Source organism: Biomphalaria glabrata, chromosome 9 (genome assembly GCF_947242115.1).
Source record: "Biomphalaria glabrata chromosome 9, xgBioGlab47.1, whole genome shotgun sequence".
Lineage (NCBI taxonomy): Eukaryota > Metazoa > Mollusca > Gastropoda > Planorbidae > Biomphalaria > Biomphalaria glabrata.
In genome coordinates this window covers 22,807,563-22,824,109 of record NC_074719.1, presented here as the reverse complement: position 1 = coordinate 22,824,109, position 16,547 = coordinate 22,807,563, and the positions used below count along the sequence as shown (strand labels likewise).

General features: G+C 35.5%; 1 protein-coding gene across 2 annotated transcripts in view; it reads left to right on the top strand.

The window, feature by feature from the left end:
• The first annotated feature begins 3,053 nt into the window (after positions 1 to 3,053).
• LOC106066660 (LIM/homeobox protein Lhx3-like) overlaps positions 3,054 to 16,547 on the top strand; it is a 65,915-nt gene continuing 52,421 nt past the window's right edge. Inside the window, exons 1-2 of one of the 2 annotated variants that reach the window (XM_056042485.1) lie at positions 3,054 to 3,429; positions 10,548 to 10,970. In XM_056042485.1, coding sequence (XP_055898460.1) covers positions 10,874 to 10,970 — 97 coding nt within the window. In that variant the 5' untranslated portion in view covers positions 3,054 to 3,429; positions 10,548 to 10,873. Of the gene's footprint in view, positions 3,434 to 10,547; positions 10,971 to 16,547 lie in introns of both variants that reach the window. The other variant, XM_056042486.1, reaches the window with a different exon arrangement.

Genomic DNA, 16,547 nt, shown 5'->3' with positions numbered 1-16,547 from the left:
CCAGACAGAGTTCATTTAATTTCACATGAATTTATCATAATTATTTTAAGTAAGACTTAGCATTGGAAAAGTTAGAATTCAAGCAAAATTTTTCAGTATAAGAGCCATGATTGAGATGAGTTATAAACTCAAATAATGTTTTCATAGTCGCCTTTTAACAACCTTTACTCAATCTGATATTTTTCTAGTTAAATAAATTTGGGACTATAACTCACAATTTATACTACAATGTTATTGAATACTATTTATTGAATAATTTTTTTTTTCGGCGGCGATCCCCAAAGCCAAAATCTAAATATGTGGGGTATCTTATCTTTTCAAGGAACAAATCGGTTTTATTTGTAATGTATTAAAGGCCTATAAATTCATATTAAAATAATTTTCAAGTACATTATTCAAAAGGTCCTTTTTAATAGTATGAATAATGAGCTTCGAACTCCATTGATGAATAATGAGCTGTAAAAGTCATGACAAGGCCCTTCTGCAATGAAGAATGCAAGAAAACGCTTTTGGCGTCGGGGCTTTGCACCGAACTCCATTGATGAATAAAGAGCTGTACTTATCAGGAGAATGCGTTTCTGCAGTGAAAAATGCAAGAAAACGCTTTTGGCGTCGGGGCTTCGCCCCGAACTCCATTGATGAATAAAGAGATGTACTTGTCAGGAGAATGCGTTTCTGCAGTGAAAAATGCATGAAAACGCTTTTGGCGTCGGGGCTTGGCCCCTAACTCCATTGATGAATAAAGACCTGTACTTGTCAGGAGAATGCGTTTCTGCAGTGAAAAAAACAAGAAAACGCTTTTGACATCGGGGCTTCGCCTTATAGCGCTGCCCCAGTTGTTTTGTTTTTCTCCGAAGGTTGAGAAATGCTGCTTTTTTAAAATTCTCATATATATATATATATATATATGTATGTATGTATGTGTGTGTGTGTGTGTGTGTGTGTGTGTGTGTGTGTGTGTGTGTGTGTGTGTGTGTGTGTGTGTGTGTGTGTGTGTGTGTGTGTGTGTGTGTGTGTGTGTGTGTGTGTGTGTGTGTGTGTGTGTGTGTGTGTGTGTGTGTGTGTGTGTGTGTGTGTGTGTGTGTATACTGTACGCACGTTTATGCATAGGATTAGGGTTTACTGGGCGTTAGGGTTAGGGTTTGGACAAAAATCGCCCCCCCCCCACTCCAAAGTTCTGGATCCGCTAGTGCTCAAAGGGAGGTCATAAAATGTTCCCATTGTTTTGTATTGGAGAAAACAACGAAACTAAAGACGTTATGTATGTGCGAGCTTGTTGGGGATGAATAGATTCTAATGTAACTATGATTAAGACCATCGCAGATAGGGAGTAAAAAAAAAGGAGGGGGGCGAAACAAAAACTGAAAGTCGGCTGCCAAAGGAGTTGAAGTATCAGACGACCAGATGTACTTCTGGAATGACATAAAGTTTTCAAGTGTTCTTCATTTGTATTTCCACACATTTCTAAGTTCAACCTGAAAGATGTCTACGTCTGTAAAATAAAATCAAATTTACTTTATTTGTTTTTCAAAGAAATTGTTTAGCTATTTTTGTGTGTGTGTGTTTCTGAGGAATATTCAAGTTGATGTAATAAATTGAGGTTTTTGATTTGTCTTTAAGGTTTAGTTCAACTGTCTGGAGCTACAACCTAACGACACTAAACATCCACATCAATAGCATGAGCCTACGTGCACACATACATATAAGAACTATACATGAGTGATTATTGACTTAACGGAACTCTAGCGTCTTCACTAGTTACATAAGAGCAGTGACAGCTTCTGATATATTCAAAACAGATCAATGTGTACATATATTGTAATAGACGTCGTATGACCTGATTACTTCTAAACTGGCCTTTATTTCTGTCCTGTATTTTTTTATACTCTGCTGTTGTATTGTAGGCGTAGGCCTCATTGGTATATAAATGTAAATAAAAGTAAGTCACCACTTTCAGATATTAAGGTCATCTGTTTCTAAGGTCAACGGTTAACGAGGGTGTCATGTGGCCAGCACAGCAACCAACTGCCCTTGGTTTCCGCAACTAAAGTCAGGTAGCCATTAGAGTTGGATGGACCCTGGACCCCTTATTTCGGAAGCAATTCACTTTCCACTCAGCCATCACGGCTACAGTATCTTAATGTAGAATGTCAACAACACTTAGCAGAGCTTGGAACAAAATGCGTTGTCTAAATATTTGTATACCCTTGTCTCTTATTTCCATTTGTATCTTCATGAGTTAGCGTTAGGTTTTAAATACACTAAGTCAAAGAGCCCAAACATTAAGAGCGAAATATTAAATTAGAACAAGTGGAATTGGTTTTCTTCTAGAAATCTCAATACCAGACATTTAAGCATCACTACTGTAAAACCATACTTCTTCAACACATGTCTGCAATGACTTAATTCTTCTCTTGTGCATAACGCTTTGACCTGTTTTGTAACTGTATAAAAAAAAGGAAAAAATGAACATGTTTATAGTTGTTTTGAAATGGCTAGGGCGTGGCCAAAACCCCCACATCCGGCTTTCCTAAAGACAAGCACGTGCGGACTAAAGTGACAGTCAACGAATGAGGAGTTGACTCTTCACAGCGCTCACACTAGCACCTTGCTCCGACCTCCCTTTTAGCTGGGTGAGTTTGGAGACCAGGCCTCCTAGCCTCTTCCCCTTTACTCCATGGAAGGCGGCGGGGGGATGGTGGGGAGGCTTAAGGATTATGGTTCTTTGGGCTTTGGACTCTCTGAGACGATTGCTCGCGGTCGACATCTCTCTCTCTCCCTGTCAGATGCTTGACCAGGGGGCGTGGACCTTACTACCAGATCAATGACTGGCCACTGGAACTTGGAACTTGTTTCTTCCAAGCCTGTGGTGGAGCCCATTGTTATTGCACGCGCAATCGATACACATGGGGATGGTGAAAAAGAAGGAGGGGGTGGTGGGGGGAGAAAAAGACCGTTGGGGTCATGAATATTAAGCAATTATCGATCCGAAACGGTCTCGGCTGCTATGATGGTGGAGCGGGGAGGGTGAGTACAAACTGAGGGGGTGGGTGGGTGCTACTCACCCTGGCGTGTTGGGTGAAGCAGAATAATAGAAAGGGCCACGGACGTTCTTGTTTTGCTGGTCCGTTGATGTCGTACGAGCCTCAGTGGGTAGGCTTGAGATGAATTATCGAAGGCGAGGTGACATACTCGACCATAAAGGACACGTGAACGAGTGAACGTTGGAGGCAGTGAAGGAAAGAAAGTTCTCTGGAATATTGAAGGAAGAAAACGAAAGATAAATAAAAGGAAAACGTTATTTCTACCCGGTGAAAAGTCCCGCGCTCATATTTGTGTTGAACATCTTCAGAAAGTGTTTTAGTGACGTGATGGACCATTGGAGGAGTCCAAGTGTTTTTTATGCGTGTGTTCATTAGTGACTGACGTGTAGGTACCAGAGTTTTATCTTGTCCTCTACAGCGCAAGATTGATTCGTTAGTGCTCTAAAGAAATTACTTTCAAAGTATCCAAGACCTATAAAGTGAATTGAAAATCAGGCTTAATTAGTGTGTACTATATGCACGAGTCGCTGCATCGTATACACCCCTGTATTTTCTTTCTCGGGAAATGTTTTAGCTAGGGGAGCCATATGACAAGCGAATTTATTAGTTAAATGATCAGTATTATTTCTTTCAGTTCTCATCTATCTATCTATCTATCTATCTATCTATCTATCTATCTATCTATCTATCTATCTATCTATCTATCTATCTATCTATCTATCTATCTATCTACTATCTAATCTATCTATCTATCTATCTATCTATCTATCTATCTATCTATCTATCATTCAACTCTCTCTCTCTCTCTCTCTCCCTCTGTTTTTCTTCCATTTTTCTGTCCTTTTCCTTACAAATTTCTGTGTTTTTTTCCCCTAGTGTTTCCCCTAAAAAAGTAAAGGAAAAAATCAAATAGACATGTACAATTACATTTTTTAAAGGGCGATTCTTCAAAACTGACCTTATTCTTTAACACTGACTTGACTCTTTCAAGAACACATCAATGCCTATATTAACGCTTCAATTCTTGCCAAATGGGAGAGCTTCGCTAAGGTCTCGCCTTTGTAACAAGTGTTCTGGAAGCTCCTTCAGTCTCAATTTTCCTTCAGATTCAAGGCCCTATGCTATCGCACATTTTACCTCAGACTATTGGTCTGGTCGGACGATCTTAGAATTTGAAGACTTCTGCTATAAAGTAGGGTCCGTATGAAACTGCGACATATCTGAAGTGTGGAGTTTAGAATAGTGACTCACTTTAAGAAATGTGTAAAAGTTGTTGCTACATTTCGTTCATTCATTTCATAATTAATGCATACATCGATAACGATCTATTTAGAAATGTAAAAAAAAACAACAACTTTTTATTTGAAAGCTATTTATAATATTCAAGTAAATGAAAGAAAAAGAAAGAAATGAAAGCGACCCTAAATGAATCCCATGCACAAATAGTTCTGAGACAAACTTGATGAAAGTGAGACATGAAATATAACTGAACGCTTTTTTTTTTCCAACTAATAGAAGTTGAGAAAGTAATTATAAAATCGGAAATATTTATATTACATTCATAACAATTAAAACTATAATTAAACATCATGCTATTTGTATATAAAGTATAATTAATAAGATCAGTTTGGTATGTAATTAATCATATCTAAATTAATCTTTGGCTAAAGCCAAAGCAATAACATCACTAGGAAAACAGCTAATGTATCAATTACTTTGGATCATTTAGTTAAATTCTTAACCCTTAAAGTGCTGAGCTGATTTAAAATAAGTGCGTACAAAATGGAATAGCAATAAATAAACTACCACACGCGTTTTAAGGGTTAATAGATCCAGAATAACAATAGTAAATCTATGCGATTAGCAATATTTTGTATCAATTGTTTTTGTTTAGCCCCATATCGTGCTTTTAGCTTACTCAGTGCGCTGTAATCCTATAACTTGTCTGGACCAGTTGGAGAAAAGATGGAGGGGGTCAAGAAGGTACATCTGAGTGAATGTTACCGTGATCGCCACTTATATGTATTCTTTTCAAAAGCTTCGCGACTTGAATTTGAACTCGACAGCCTCTCACACTAACCACTGTGCCAGGGAAATGCTTATGAAAATAGAGAGTTTTATAGTTATCTAGTGTAAGTTTCAAACTTTTAAGAGACTACCTCTAAAGGGGAGTAATTCAACTTATACCACCACATCTGTCAAGTACAGTCCCTTGTTCAATACCAAAACAAAAAATTATTAATTACCAAAAGTTCATGAAAAAATTGGTTAATTGATTGATTCTTCTTTTGTCAGGTACAAGAAATAATTGTGCAAAATTATTAATTACCAAAAGTTCATGAAAAAATTGGTTAATTGATTGATTCTTCTTTTGTCAGGTACAAGAAATAATTGTGCAAAAGTTCAACTCGATTAGAGATTGGTAATTGGGAGAAATAATGTGCACAAAGTTTTTACCAGACAGGCAGACAGACGGAGTATATATATATATAATATAAATCTATCTCTCTCGATCTATCTATCTATCTATCTATAGATAGATAGATAGATAGATAGATAACATCATTAATTATTAATTACTAAAAGTTCATGAAAAAATTGGTTAATTGATTGATTCTTCTTTTGTCAGGTACAAGAAATAATTGTGCAAAATTTCAACTCGATTAGAGATTGGTAATTGGGAGAAATAACGTGCACAAAGTTTTTACCAGACAGGCAGACAGACAGAGTATATATATATATATAATATAAATCTATCTCTCTCGATCTATCTATCTATTTATCTATAAACTATCTATCTATCTATCTATAGATAGATAGATAGATAGATAGATAGATAGATAGATAGATAGATAGATAGATAGATAGATAGATAGATAGATAGATAGATAGATAGATAGATAGTTTATAGATAGATAGATAGTTTATAGATAGATAGTTTATAGATAGATAGATAGATAGATAGATAGATAGATAGATAGATAGATAGATAGATAGATAGATAGATAGATAGATAGATAACATCATTAGTTCCCCTTACATCCTAGCCGAAGCTATTAGAAAAACCTATAAAGACTTGTTTCCGTCAGATGTCTTGTAACGTTCTTTCCTTGTGCTCCAGTTTGTTCTCCCTCCTCCCATTGACGGATCAAGTTGTTTAAATGTTGCATTATTATTCAAAGTCGATAACATTGCATGAATCAATTTAAAATATTAACTAATTAGTTAATAAATTAGTGATGATTAATTAATTTTATTTTAAAAAGATAAAAAGCGAGCTTATTCCTAATGTGTTGAGATATATATATATATATAGATATATGGCAGTGAATTTAAGGTTCTTCCCTTAATAAGCTTTGATTTAAAAGATTTTAAAAATATTTTGCTTGTTTTGATGTGCATGTTTCGAATCTGTTCAGATTGGTCGATCGAGCACTATTTTAATTATATGCCTTCTTTATGAGTGATCCTAGGAGTAAATAAGTAATTTATCCAGAAAATATAGTCTACAAATGAATATGTACTTTATCCGTAACGATAGTCTATACATTTTTTTTTAAATATTCATACTTCAGGGCTTTATGTTTAACTTTCCAGTAAGTTGTCTGCAATTGATGTGATAGTTTTAAAATTGATTTGAAAGTGTCTTAGAAGTAAAACCTGGTTAGAAAGTAACGAACTGTGACATTTTTTAAAGCAAAGTTCAGATTGGCAATAATTATGTGCGTAAATATTCATTTTGAATTTCATCTATTTTAAAATAATTAATAAGTTTATTTAATTATATTGTGTAACTATTAAAGTTGTATCTAGAAAAACGGGAGACTATACAAAATATAATAACGCTATTTTCGCTTCAAGGATGGTGATTGGTTTCCCAAAATTGTTTACACACCATTTCGTACCTAGAAAAAATGCAACAAAAATCGTTATATCGTAGTGACTGACGGGTATGCCAAATCCACATCAATCGACTCTTGCCATCATAAGTTTGATTTCTTACTATTGCCATATGGGAGCATGCTGCACCCGAGACATAAGTACAACAAACTACTTTAAAAATCTTGTAGACATAATGTAGGTGTACATCTTTGTGTATAATAGTGGCATACTTACTTTAAAGCCTTTGCACCTATTTTAATTCAATGAATGCGACGGAGTTCTACTGTTCTGAGTGCGCGACTATTTTTAAGAGAATAAAAATTATCACATTATCAATTCTTCATTTTCCATACAAACAAAAAAAACCCATATGATCCTATCTTTATCGATATTAACTACTCAATGGTAGCTCAAACAGTATATAGGCTGTATTTGACTCATTAAAATTTCTGACATTCATTTCAAAGAATTTGCATAAATCACTGTTTCAATATTCCCCAGATTTGGCATCGCTTTATCAAAGAGCTATAGATTATTTGCAACCATTATATATTCTTTTATGAGTTTATGTCTTCCAGTGAATTCTGGACCAAGACGGCCTACGTCTCAATATCTCTTCTAGTTCTTGCATGGACATTTTAATAGAAATCTTATAAGAAAATCATCAGAGTGTGTTGTGGCTCATTCGTTGTCGCTTGGTGCCATTTTAAGTGTACAAATATCAAGACATTTATAAAGTTGAAGTTTAGAGTTAGACATGTAAACATCTAGACATTTAGACATCTAAATATCTAGACATCTAGACATCTAAACATCTAGACATCTAAACATCTAGACATCTAAATCTCGTCCAAAGGTGTTGAAATTCAACAAAAACAAAACAAAAGTCCGAGAGATATCATATTTCAATATAAATCACCGATCCGTTAAAAACTTTCACCAATAAAAAGAAACAAATAATGTACACAAATAATTGGTTATAATTTGTTATAATATATATGTATATCTTTCATAAGTTTCTTTTGACTTGATTCTAATTAATCTAACAAAACATTTGGAGTCCAATATAACAATATCAAACGTTTTGGTATAGCCGGTGTATAAAATACGGAAGTGTTGAGATAAGTGAATCTTTAATTAACCATTAAATGATCCGGGTACACTTTTAGCACCATAGTTTTCTGATTGACTTGACAACAGTACCTACTACCTACCATCATGGTCTTCTTCACATTCTAGAGTGTAAACTTTTTTTTGTTCTTCACTTGTCTCCCTTACTTCCTTACGTTTTAAGTTAGTTTCCATGACATCGCTAACACATTTCTAGTTTCCATGACATCGCTAACACATTTCTTGTTTCCATGACATCGCTAACACATTTCTTGTTTCCATGACATCGCTAACACATTTCTTGTTTCCATGACATCGCTAACACATTTCTTGTTTCCATGACATCGCTAACACATTTCTAGTTTCCATGACATCGCTAACACATTTCTTGTTTCCATGACATCGCTAACACATTTCTTGTTTCCATGACATTGCTAACACATTTCTTGTTTCCATGACATCGCTAACACATTTCTTGTTTCCATGACATCGCTAACACATTTCTAGTTTCCATGACATCGCTAACACATTTCTTGTTTCCATGACATCGCTAACACATTTCTAGTTTCCATGACATCGCTAACACATTTCTTGTTTCCATGACATCGCTAACACATTTCTTGTTTCCATGACATCGCTAACACATTTCTTGTTTCCATGACATCGCTAACACATTTCTTGTTTCCATGACATCGCTAACACATTTCTTGTTTCCATGACATCGCTAACACATTTCTTGTTTCCATGACATCGCTAACACATTTCTTGTTTCCATGACATCGCTAACACATTTCTAGTTTCCATGACATCGCTAACACATTTCTAGTTTCCATGACATCGCTAACACATTTCTTGTTTCCATGACATCGCTAACACATTTCTTGTTTCCATGACATCGCTAACACATTTCTTGTTTCCATGACATCGCTAACACATTTCTTGTTTCCATGACATCGCTAACACATTTCTTGTTTCCATGACATCGCTAACATATTTCTTGTTTCCATGACATCGCTAACACATTTCTTGTTTCCATGACATCGCTAACACATTTCTTGTTTCCATGACATCGCTAACACATTTCTTGTTTCCATGACATCGCTAACACATTTCTTGTTTCCATGACATCGCTAACACATTTCTTGTTTCCATGACATCGCTAACACATTTCTTGTTTCCATGACATCGCTAACATATTTCTTGTTTCCATGACATCGCTAACACATTTCTTGTTTCCATGACATCGCTAACACATTTCTTGTTTCCATGACATCGCTAACACATTTCTTGTTTCCATGACATCGCTAACACATTTTTGTTTCCATGACATCGCTAACACATTTCTTGTTTCCATGACTTCGCTAACACATTTCTTGTTTCCATGACTTCGCTAACACATTTCTTGTTTCCATGACATCGCTAACACATTTCTTGTTTCCATGACATCGCTAACATATTTCTTGTTTCCATGACATCGCTAACACATTTCTTGTTTCCATGACATCGCTAACACATTTTTGTTTCCATGACATCGCTAACACATTTCTTGTTTCCATGACTTCGCTAACACATTTCTTGTTTCCATGACTTCGCTAACACATTTCTTGTTTCCATGACATCGCTAACACATTTCTTGTTTCCATGACATCGCTAACACATTTCTTGTTTCCATGACATCGCTAACATATTTCTTGTTTCCATGACATCGCTAACACATTTCTTGTTTCCATGACATCGCTAACACATTTCTTGTTTCCATGACATCGCTAACACATTTCTTGTTTCCATGACATCGCTAACACATTTCTTGTTTCCATGACTTCGCTAACACATTTCTTGTTTCCATGACATCGCTAACATATTTCTTGTTTCCATGACTTCGCTAACACATTTCTTGTTTCCATGACATCGCTAACACATTTCTTGTTTCCATGACATCGCTAACACATTTCTTGTTACCGTGACATCGCTAACACATTTCTTGTTTCCATGACATCGCTAACACATTTCTTATTTCCATGACATCGCTAACACATTTCTTGTTTCCATGACATCGCTAACACATTTCTTGTTTCCATGACATAGCTAACACATTTCTTGTTTTTCTCTCTTGTTTAACCTTATGGCTTAAACGCTGATAGAACGTCAATGGGGAATTAAAATATCCAAATGTAAACAAGCGCACACAAGTACTGTGTAGTGCTCTTTGTGTGAAAATCCCAATTATCTAACTTCTTAGTGTCGCTTTCCATTTTTTCTCTTGTCTAATGCTGAAACTGTAAACTGTATTTAGAGAATGTATAGATCTTCTTTAATATAGTAAAGTGAAAAATTAATGTTCATTATAAAGAGTTTTTTTTTTAATTTTTCATTTATGCACCAAAAAGATCCGCGCTGAAAAGGATCGCGCTAATACGGCTGCGTCAAAAAGTCGCGTACCGCTACATGCATCTTAATCGTAGTGTCCTCGAATATTCTTAAATTTATTTGATTTTTGTTTCTATTAAATAGAACAATCAAACTCAACGATTAATAAACCTTCGGCTAAAACATAAATTTACACTTTTGGAATAAGTAAAGACTTGACTAGTCTTGAGTCACAGTAAGATCTTAAATCATCTGCGTGAAGTTCTCTTCAATGCCAACTGAACAACAGACATCTCCAGCAATGTGTGTGTAACAACCACAGCCCAGGACTCCTTGCTGCTGAAAGCAGTCACCGTGGAACAGGGTTGTTGTTATTGTTGTTGTTGTTTCATCTCAACTCTTACGCAACAACCGCCGTTCTGGATATCCACCGAAACCCGCTGCCTAAATTTCCGGGCAGGACCGCCAACATGTGGGCTCAGATGTCCAGCGTGTGCATATCACCTGGTCCAAGCCCACCGGCCTCTGCTTTGGCAGACATGATCACCAGAAGTCAGTTTCTTGACGGTAAATATTTTATGTATAATTATTGTTGTCTTACACTGTTGTCATAAACACTTGATTGATAACTGACCATTGTTTATTTCTTTTCAACCTCTAGATAGGATATGAACCACGAACGCATTAGATCTATATTAGCACATTCATACGACAAAAAGGTTTCAATCAGAACATAATATCATTAGCTTGCTTATCTTATCTTATACATTACGAATGTTCCATGAAAACGGGAGAAAATTTTGTCCAACGCGTTTTAATCGTATCTTGAATGTTAATTAGAGACTTAAACTCTCCTACGCCATTGGTTTTCCTGGCTGATTTAAGCAACCCTTTCTATGCACTAATGGTACCAGGGAAGAAGGAGCATTTGTATAAATTAGTCCTACAATATAGAACAAGAAATGTGCCTTTATTTTTATTTCTGTCTGAGTATTTGAATAGGTTGTTGTTTTTGGATTTGTAAATGATGGTTTAGTGCTTTGTGTAGTGTTGCTACTTTATTTTTAGTCTTTTGTTATAAAGTTTCTCTACATTTACTAATGGTGTTACTCTAATCAAATGCGAATGTTTTGCGTCAATTCTAGTTTGTTTTCTTGAGTTGACGGATCCCAAACAGAAGATATCGGCTTAACCAAGTTTTAAATAGCATTTTAGCATTGTCCGTTTTTGATTATTAGTAACTCCTAATGCTTTGATTGATTTATAAAATAGTTTTATCAATATTGGGATTCCAAAATACGTTTTCATCTATAATAAATATAACACCTAGATATTTAGAGTTTCCGCTAGAAAGAATTTATTATCATGAACTAAATGAACATAACCTTCCAATGTAGGCAAACGATAACGGATTTAAGTAAATATGTAGATCTAGTTTCTTGTTTTAATTGTTTTTTAAATTATATTTCACGGTTTTAAATAAAAAAATAAGAAAACAAAATGTACAAATAAAAAATGAAAAAAAAACAACAACTGACATCTATTTATTTACATAACTATAAACGTATTAGGTAAATGTCCAAAAACCTATCAACTAATTTGCACTATGTGTGGCTAAGTGGTATGCACCGCTTGGCCACATATAAACCGGGGCTCTTCGAATCCCGACTAGAGCCTATAGGAAGCACGGAAACCTTCTCCCATTGACCCTCTCCCCTCCAAAGTTCCACAAAAGAGAATTGAACCAGAACCCACTGAGTATATTAGTGGGGATATACAAAAGTAATTAATAATAATAATAATAATTTCGCTTCGTGTCCATTTACTCTTACTCTACAAAGTTTCTAAAACAATTGAAATAAAAAAGAAATGAAAAGCTAAGAGCTGATACGTCTCCCTCAATTAAAAAAAACACAACATGTTCAATAAAAACGTCCCCTGCTTAGAATGTGCAGGATCTCAACATGTCTGTGTCTAAACTCTTCTCTACAAAGTCAATCTTCGATTTGTAACCCGTAAAACTGTCTTTCAGTGACCAATGAAGACACCGGACTGTCCGCCAAAGTCTTGCAATGTGTACAACAGTGACACAGATACAAAGACGACAGTTTGGCGAAACCTTTCACCCTACTTCCCAGCTTCCTGTCTTCGGTTCTTGGAAGAAACCGTGCGCATGCTTGCAATTTAGCGGCACACTTCCGGTCCTATTCTTGGCGTTTAAAAACCCATCCACCAGGATCCGCATTTCTGGGCGTCTGGCTGTGTCTTTGTAACACTGGTTTCGTGAACTAGTCAAAGTTTGTTTAGTAGAAACGGACAAGTTAGTACATTGAATGGGATTTTAAGCTAAATACGAAAAAAATTATAGTGACCTGATGAGATACAAACATGAAATAAACTCTTGTGTTTGTCTAGCTACCAGTAAAAACAACAACGAAATTTGTAAACAAAATTATTAAAATCAATCTATTTTAAGTAAAACATGTGACCTGTAAAATATTTACTGTATGTTTATTCTTCAATGCTATAAACATTACAAAGTTTAATAGCGCTATCCTAATAGTAGACACTGGTCTGTTAGAATAAAGACTGTAAAGATCCTGGCGATCAAACAACGGAAGTCTTTTTTTTTTTTTTTTGTTGCTTTTGATTATTGTATTTTTAGCTTAAAATTAAACATAAATTATGTTGGAAGATTTCAGTAATGATCAATTCATGATATAAATATGACACTTATGGAAGAAGCATTAAAATATAAAGAGATGTAAAGAAATAGTTAAGAAATACAGAAGTTTGTATCAGCTTCGATTAGAAGTAATCCATGAATTAAGCGGAAACAAATCATGTGTTAATCTTTCATTACAATATGGGTCTGTTATAAAAAGGGCTGGTTCATTGTATTGAGAGTCTTTTCATTATAATAAGGGTTAGTTCATTACAATAAGTGTTGGTTCATTATAATAAAGGTAGGTTAATACTAATAAAGGTTGTCTTTGAATTTCAAGTTTCAGTAAGAATGTAGTATCTCATGTGGCATGCGCTATGCATGTGAACAGTTTTAAACATTCTCAATCAGAAATACTGTGTCCACTATAATGTTTTAAAATGGGACCACAAATATAATGGCGGGTTGTTGGACGTTGCTTTCATTAAAAGCCTGTTACTATGCTGGTTAACAATGACCCAGTACACTCTTCTATTCAAGTAAACATTACAGACAAACGAATATAGCCCTACAGGCTGAAGAAGACGTTACAGACAAACGAATATAGCCCTACAGGCTGATGAAGACGTTACAGACAAACGAATATAGCCCTACAGGCTGATGAAGACGTTACAGACAAACGAATATAGCCCTACAGGCTGATGAAGACGTTACAGACAAACGAATATAGCCCTACAGGCTGATGAAGACGTTACAGACAAACGAATATAGCCCTACAGGCTGATGAAGACGTTACAGACAAACGAATATAGCCCTACAGGCTGATGAAGACGTTACAGACAAACGAATATAGCCCTACAGGCTGATGAAGACGTTACAGACAAACGAATATAGCCCTACAGGCTGATGAAGACGTTACAGACAAACGAATATAGCCCTACAGGCTGATGAAGACGTTACAGACAAACGAATATAGCCCTACAGGCTGATGAAGACGTTACAGACAAACGAATATAGCCCTACAGGCTGATGAAGACGTTACAGACAAACGAATATAGCCCTACAGGCTGATGAAGACGTTACAGACAAACGAATATAGCCCTACAGGCTGATGAAGACGTTACAGACAAACGAATATAGCCCTACAGGCTGAAGAAGACGTCAATTGTTTGCGTCTTTGTTTCACTGCTAAATAGAAATGCTAGGGAAATATCTAAGTCATAAAGAAACTTTTAGAACTCAACATTTTGAAACGTGTAAAATAAAATGTCGTCTTGTATTTATTTTATTTTTGTTTTGTTTTGAGGGTGGGGTGGGTTTGGGGGTAACACTGCGGACGAGAAAGAAAAAGAAAGCTGAGAGTTGAACTTGAAGGGCTTTGTGGTTAAAACGAAATCGTTGATCTCCTTTACGCCCTGTTACTTGGTAATCGAATATCTGCAAACCATTTGTCGATTCCAAAACAAATTCAATTTTAGCATTAAGATGAGTTTAAATTCATACTGTTGAGATGAGTTTCAATTTGTACGTGGGAGAGAGAAGTCAAGAGATGGAGATGAACAAAATAAAAAGAAAGGGAATTAGAGAAGGAATTAAAGAAACAGAGAGGTAAATGAATAGACAGAGAGACAGACAGACAGAGAGACAGACAGACAGAAAGACAGACAGAAAGACAGACAGACAGATTAGACTGAAAGCAACTTTAAAAGAGCGATGATGAAGGAACAAATAGAAAAATGTAGAAACAAAAAGACAAAGATTGAAAAGGATATAAAATAATATAATCTAAATGTTTACAACCGGCAGTCATTCATTCATTCCATCGCTCAGCCAGTCAGTCAGTCAGTCACTTGCATTCTGCAATGACAAACGTCCAACCCCAACGTGTCAGTGATGTTACTGGCAGGCATTCTACCCACTTTTGACAACTCTGAGAAATACACCCGAGTTCACTGAGAGAATGTGGTGGTCACGTGATAAAGAGCTAAGTTCTCAAACCGAGTCGTATCATGTTCGTAGACCAGTGCTCTGTGATTCTCACTCTGGATTTTAAATATTTTTTTTTTATGATTTGTTTATTTTCTGAACTTCTCTGAAAGATTTGAAGTAAGACAATGTCAAGGCCGCTATATCATTGTGTTTTTCACAGGATACCTTAAGTAGCCATTGACCACATATACAATAGATTCTAGAACTTGAAATGATTTATTTTGCCTACTACGTCAATTGAATGCTAACAATTTTAGTTCTTGTGTTCACTCTTAACGTAACTGTTGAAACCAAGAAAAACTTTTTGGGACTTGACTTTAAGGTAAAGAACAACTGACTTTTCCGAGCTCATGACTAACCCTGAAATCGATTCTTGTTTTTCTTCCTGTGACATTGATGTATCGATACTTGTCATGAGGAAACATATTTCTGGAAATGGCTTGCTGCGATTCTTGTTCTTTCCTTTACGATTCTTCAAGCTTAAAATAAAAATGTTCACACCCATAATTCTTATGACCAGTTAAATATACATGTCAATATAAGAACCATTGGGGGCAATGCACTGTCAATACGTTAAACTGATGATAATCAATATATGTACGTCTATGCATAAATTACATTTCAACCATATTTCAATGAAATAAATCTTGCAACATACACAACTGCCTGTCGTCATCATGGTCTGCAGTGGCGTAGCTAGGGTGGTGGATGGGTGGTCCAAATGTGAAAATCTCCACGGAAATTCGTTTTTACATTAAATATTAAATACTACGCATTTATGCCATGTCATGATGTCGTATTCCAAAATGCAGGGCTCCCTTAAGAGGTCAAGCCCCTTAATCGATAGCTACGCCACTGATGATCTGGAGTTCGAACCCTGCCAGTGTACAACCCGCTTCCGTCCTGCTGGAAGTTTGTGCTAGGACGTAATGATCTTCACTTCTGTTTGGAACTTTACAAAAAAATGTTCAGTTATTTTTCTCCTTAATGTAATGAAATTCTTCTGTTGCAATGTCGTACCTCGTCCAGAAAGTTTTGTAAACAATGGAAGCTAATTGGCCAGTTAAATAATCATAATTTGTCTTTTAAGCCAAAATTGTTTTTCTTGTCAAATTGTGTTTGTTTTTAAGATGAATATTTTTTTAACACAAATATTTTTTTTTTCTTTATTGCAAAATATTTCTTATCAAAATAGTTTTTACAATATTAGTCATGAATTTTTTTTTCTTCAAATTATTTTTCAGTAAAATATATCAAAGAAAAATGTGATCTAATTTTGAGTGATCGATTCTTGAAACCATTAGAGAAGAAATCAACCCGCCTCCTGACCAGTGATAACGGAGGTTAAAGAAGCCATACTTTACCATGTCTTTTGAATTGTGTTTTTTTTATAAACCACATCGGATTTTAGCTTAGTGTTCTTTCCCTTGTTAAAAGCGCAGCTAGTTATGGGATGGGAGATTTTTGGAAAGGGTTAAAATATTGAACAC